The 6000-nt window shown below is 36.7% G+C and overlaps 1 protein-coding gene across 1 annotated transcript in view; it reads right to left on the reverse strand.

Moving 5' to 3' along the window:
* The window catches only part of LOC120632584 (acetylcholine receptor subunit alpha-like 1), a 99921-nt gene extending 95053 nt beyond the window's left edge, over positions 1 to 4868 (reverse strand). The window contains exon 1 of the mRNA XM_039902504.1: positions 4851 to 4868. Within this exon, the coding sequence (XP_039758438.1) occupies positions 4851 to 4868 (18 nt within the window). The remainder of the gene's footprint in view (positions 1 to 4850) is intronic.
* Positions 4869 to 6000: the final 1132 nt, after the last annotated feature.

The following is a 6000-nucleotide window of genomic DNA, read 5'->3' on the forward strand; positions in this document are numbered from 1 at the left end:
ATATATAATTCATAAAAATATTCATCAGTCATCTTAGTACCCATAACACAAGCTACGCTTACTTTGGGGCTAGGTGGCGATGTGTGTATTGTCGTAGTATATTTATTTACGTATTTTAAGTATTTAAGTATTGTTTATAAACAAGTACGTAGTTCTACAACCTCCAGTCCAGTCTAAACTTCAGAGTTTGAAGCACTGCATACGTTGCTTGCCTTTCGGTATTCTACAAGATATATTTCGGAGAGTGTGCTCGAGAATTCGATCTAGTATTACCCACACTGTTTTACCATCGAAACGCGAGGCACCGTAACCTATATTTTTTAATGATTGATAATAAAAACAATCTATCGATACTATCAAAGTGTCGTCCAATATCTCCAGATAATGAATAAAATTCAGTCAATATCACCGCATACCGGGCCAATCGACTGAATGAAATAATTGCATTAATAATTACCTAATTTAGGTTACATTACGCGTTGAATGTTGCAATCGCACCCGCCGCTGTAATTCTATTTGGTAACTAAATTACGCTATTAGCTATAATTTTAATGTTTTGATGCGAAACGTGAACACCTTTTAGGTAAGCTGATAAAGTCGTATTTAAAAAAATTCAATTATCTATCAATAAACAACAGTAAAGGTTAAACTTAACTTGCTATACTCCACGAAAAGCATGAGAATCTGTACAGTGTCTTCAATCTTTATTGTCAAATCAACTCATTATCACTACGGGGCACGGGTCTCCCCCAATGAGAAGGGGTTTATCAGTTCACCACGCTGGCACTCTGCGAATTGGTGGACTACACACACTTTGAGAACATTATAGGGAACTCTCAGACATGCCGGTTTGTAACATGGCACTTGTGTACACAATGTTATTAACCTTTCCAGCTTCCTGTTGTAGCCTATATTACTCTCCGTCCTATCAACTAGCTCGATGCTAAAAACAAATTTTGCCTAGTTGCTGAGCTAGGGTGCGAAGGAAGGACAAACAAACAATTAAACTTGTTTATAGGTATATAATACTAGCTGTTCCCCTCGTTTTTTGTTCGCATTTATTTTTTCCCCATGGGATTTATTTGTTTTCCTGGGTTAAAAAGTAGTCTACGTTACTTTTCGTCCTCTCAACTAACTCTATGCCAAAAATGAATTTGATTAGTAATTTTACAAAGTGGTTATATAATTAAACTTTTGATAACTATAAATTCATATTGGCAAGATATTTTATCAAATTGATTAGGTTTTTTACAAATACGCTAATAGTTATTACGTAATAAATAGTTAAGAACCTATTGGTTTGGCGCGGAGCGATGACAAGAGACCTGATGGTATGACGCTCATACCTTGGAGGCTTGGAAGGTCACTTCTGTGGGATGCAACTTGTGTTGATACCCTAGCTGCATCACACATCTAGGCCTACCAGTGATGAGCAGGCTAAGAGGCGTAAATATGAAAACCTGGATAGCAGCTTCATTTTTGTGCCTTTTGGAGTAGAGACTTTGGGACCGTGGGGTCCGGAGGCAAAAGCCCTTTACAAAGAATTATCGAAAAGGGTTATCGAGTCTACTGGTGATCCTAGAGCGGGCAGTTACCTTGGCCAACGAATTAGTTTGGCCACCCAAAGGAGCAATGCTGCCAGCATCTTAGGAACTGTGCCTCGCTGCGGTGGAATCGAGGACGTTTTAGATTTTATTTAGTTTATTTTAGGTTATATTTATGAAACATTTGTTTACAAGATACAATTGAAATAATATTTGATTAACAACCAATGTTTATGACATTGAGTTGGTGGGTATTTTGATATAAATACGACTGCATTATCGATACACTTCAGTCCTACATGGACTCGAACGATGCAAAGATACCTCCCGGCGTCTCAGTCGCTACCATTAGTTAGGACGTGAACGAAGGATAAAAAATAGACCCACTTTCGCATATATAATAGTATTTTTTTTTTGGATTAGTCTGGATAGTTGGGATAAGTTAGGATGACATTTGCTTCACAAAATGCATAATACAGTGCAGCAGTTAAGATTATAATGGCGTAGAGAAACAGGGCCCAGAAATTGCTCTGAATATGTGCACAATGTAATATCTGGCACGTTACGGCCGTGTTGCCATAATTGCAATATTAAATACGAGTTAGCTAGCTAAACCGTGAGGTATCTTACCCACTCAGCTATTTAGTACCAATAATTTATAACGAAATTAATTTGGGCCTCATTTCAGCAGCAGTTGTTGTTTGTAATGCGGTGATTTTGATAAAGCTGTAAATCATTTCGTTATTAAATTTTCTCATTCACCTTCGTTCGTGCGTATCGACCGCTTTCTGGGAGTATTGGGCTTATAACATCTGGTGTTACGTAAGAGTGAGCCTTCCGCGAAATAACAACATGCTGCGGAGTTTATGGATTTTGGATTATCTTCTTTTTATTTACCACTTATTTATCCTTATTTATAATATTTTATTATTAAGGCAAAACAGTTTACTTAATATTAAGAATTAATACAAAGAAGATAACACGTATATATGTGTTAGCACCAAGTAGCCGCTAGTTATCCTTACATATTATAAAACAAAGTTCTCCTCCACGTCTGTCTGTCTGATTGGGCCCAAAAAACTACAAAACAACCGAAAGGATTTTCACACAGTTCTTACTAATAGACAGACTAATTCATGGGAAAGGTTTTAGTGTATAATTCCATATGTTTTTCTGTAAATTAGCTGAAAAATAACCATTATTGTTATAGATGTCGGATAAACATACCGACTTGGAGTTATACAGGCGTGCGCCGCTAAAATTTTTATGACTATAATGTACTACATGTTTTAAGTAATCATCATTGCCGACATAAAAGTCATAAACAACTTAATGACTTTTTTATTTTTGTACATAATATGTACAAAAAAAATAGTTGTTTAGGCCGTGGCCGTGGCCGTTCGATTCCTAGAGATTCCTAGGCGTAGTCGTGAGCTCCCAGTTCGGGCTGTAGAGGTTACAGGTTTACAAGCTCTAAAATTATGGGCTAGCTGCCCAAGTGTACGAGTATTCGTTGCCTTACTTTCTAAGAAGTCTAACGTATTACTACGCAAGACCTAACGGGTCAAGATTCGCATTCGATACCGAAAGTTCGACTACAATTAACGAATTAAGGAAAGATCCGGAACCATTTCCTTGAGAGACTTCCAATGCTAGTAGGTTTATACCCGCAATCACTGCTCTCTCATTTTCCTGACATTATCGAAATACAACGCGAATAAATCTATCGAACGCCAAAGTTGCTTATAATTTATGGGTTGCCTTGAACGAGCTTTCTTCAGATTAGATATTTGATTTATCTAATAGACATTTTGGGTTTAAAATAATTGCACTGCTCTCCTTGCTTCAAATCCCAAGAAATATTCATTCAAAGTATATTGGTTCTAAAAGTTTATCTATTAGAGATTTCTATCAAACTAGCTTCTGCCCGCGACTTCGTCTGCGTGGATTTCAATTCTGAAAGGTCTAAAGATTCGCTCGTTAACAATTTTGAATCTTAAAACGGGAACACTTTCTAAAAATTTGCTACGACTTTTATCTTCATTATTAATTCAACCGACTGACGTCCAATGCATTGGACATAGATCTTTTGTAGGGAGTTCCAAAATCCAAGATCCTGAGTCGTTTGTTTCTGTGGCTTTATTTTCTCCATCCATACAAAGATTTGCCCGATAGTGACCACGCTTGGCAGGCGGGTTGGTCATCGCTGGGCTAGACTCACGCACCAGCGTCGTTGCTGCACGACCACGGTCCGTGCCATTTGTTTAGTCTGGCCAATTTGAAGTGGTTATACTGAAATTCCAGGTCGCCAGAGCCTCGACATGGTGCACCAAGAGCAGGTAAAATTGGCAATTTGGGTGGCTGACTCATGCTAGCCACCCACTTACACCCTAAGACCTCGGTTGGAGACAAATGCTCAACTAATATGACAAGTTTAGAAGTAGTAGCTACTATAATTTAGTTTAACTTTTATACTTATATAACTTAAACTAAATAAGAACATCGTAGAAAAAACAATTCTAAGAAAAAGTTTCTATGGACGGCCTTGTGCACTGAACTCTCTTATCAACTTTTATTTAAAATTACGTCTCGCCTTAGGATAAAATACGAGCCCCAAAGTCTTAACATTCATAAAATTTTGTAATTTGCATTCTGAGTTTTGCGAGAGAATTTTCTTTTATTAAAAAGTATATTAGCAATGTTTAGGAGAGATCCAACAACAAAATACTACATTTGTAACTATTTTAATTTAGTAAGAACATCAGATCATCAGGAACCAGATTATTTATTGATACTTTTTTCCCCTTTACAATAGACTTCAAAAGTCAATAAGTGGACCATCACTTGAAGAACATTTCTGGTTATCGCAGTCGGAGTGCTTTTTGATTAATGATATATAAGACGTCTCTTAAAAAGTTTAAAGTTTGTATTAAACGTAAGCTTATAGAAAATTCCTATTATAGTATATAGACTACGTAATCGATAAAAGCTTGGGTGTCAATGATTGCTCTCACCAGGTTGCTCTTCTAATAATTTTAAATGACAATGTGAGCTGGTGATAACAAAAAAAACACACCCGGCTAAGTTTGTTGCGGGCTTCTTCTTAGACCAGGACGCGTTTGGAACCCTCGTAGCTTTAGTCTTAAGTTTACGAATTTGGTTATTGCCATCAACTCACTTTATGTACGCATCAAAAGTGCCATCTATATATACGCTGGGCTGGAACCTTTTAATAGGTTTTGCCAAACATAACAAGTGTTATCCTGGCGTTTCTGCTAGTTAAGCATTGAATTGTGTTCATTCAGCTGAGGCGCTGGGTGGCATCTTAGTAGCATAGCGTTAAAATATTGTAGTACACACTACATTATGGCTTATTTTAGTAATAAACATATTTTCTCTATATCTTTCCTATATAGTATTTCGATCAGCAAATAAAAAAAGGTGTTATTAGTTCAGACAAAGCTTCGTTCTGCCAGAGCATAGTGGAGGTTCAAGTTCTCCAAAAACACAAAATAGTTCATTATAATATAGCTGTGATATCTAAAGAGTTGTGGTCCACAAACTGTACAATTGGAGTGTATTTATCGAACTAAAAAGCGTCCATTGGGGATATTTAACTAAAATATATACCCTTCTTGTTCAGATTCATTCGATATATCTAGACAAGTACCATAAAATAACACAGTTTATTCAATTATCAATAGCCTTGATCAGTCCAATGCTGGATCAAGGGCCTCACCACGCTGCGCGATGGACAGACAGGTTTTTGATCGTATCAGTAGATGATATCTAGTAGTAGCACAAAGGACGCTGCTGCCAGTTCTGTTACATCCCTTAGTGGCCTCCTTCGTCACCCGCGGGAAGAAGAAGGGTGGAACAGCTGTATTCTGACCTGCACAAACAAGTGTTCACTCTCAAACAAAAAAAAATGTACTATCTGTCACTATTGTATTATCTAAACTTATATTGTCAAAATTGTTTCTAGATAAAGCAACTATTATTTTGCATTCCAAAACATCTATGATCTCAGATAAATCAACAAACTAATTTGGAGAAACCTTTAAGCTATTCTATAAATTGTAACTACCTACTTATCTTTGGAGCTCGATGGATTTATTAGTGTCGAATTTCGTTGTTTACCTACTGTTTAATCTCCAACTTAATATAGACATTATCTTATCTCATATATATTTATACCCTAATTTGAGCGAATATACTTGAAATTTGAGGACGTTAGTTGGCCTTTTCTAACAGCATAGTTTCGTTGGCTTACACAACATATAAACTGAAAGAACCTGACAGGAATAAAAGTAACGAAAAATTTCTCCGAACAATTATAGTAGGTAGGTAACAGTTTTTGCCCAAGAGACGAAATTTGAGGTCGTGGCTCGAAATCTAATACGCATGTTATCTAGTATGCACAACTGCTTAGGGCCGTATTGGTTGCGAGAGAATA

Source organism: Pararge aegeria, chromosome 20 (genome assembly GCF_905163445.1).
Source record: "Pararge aegeria chromosome 20, ilParAegt1.1, whole genome shotgun sequence".
Taxonomy (NCBI): domain Eukaryota; kingdom Metazoa; phylum Arthropoda; class Insecta; order Lepidoptera; family Nymphalidae; genus Pararge; species Pararge aegeria.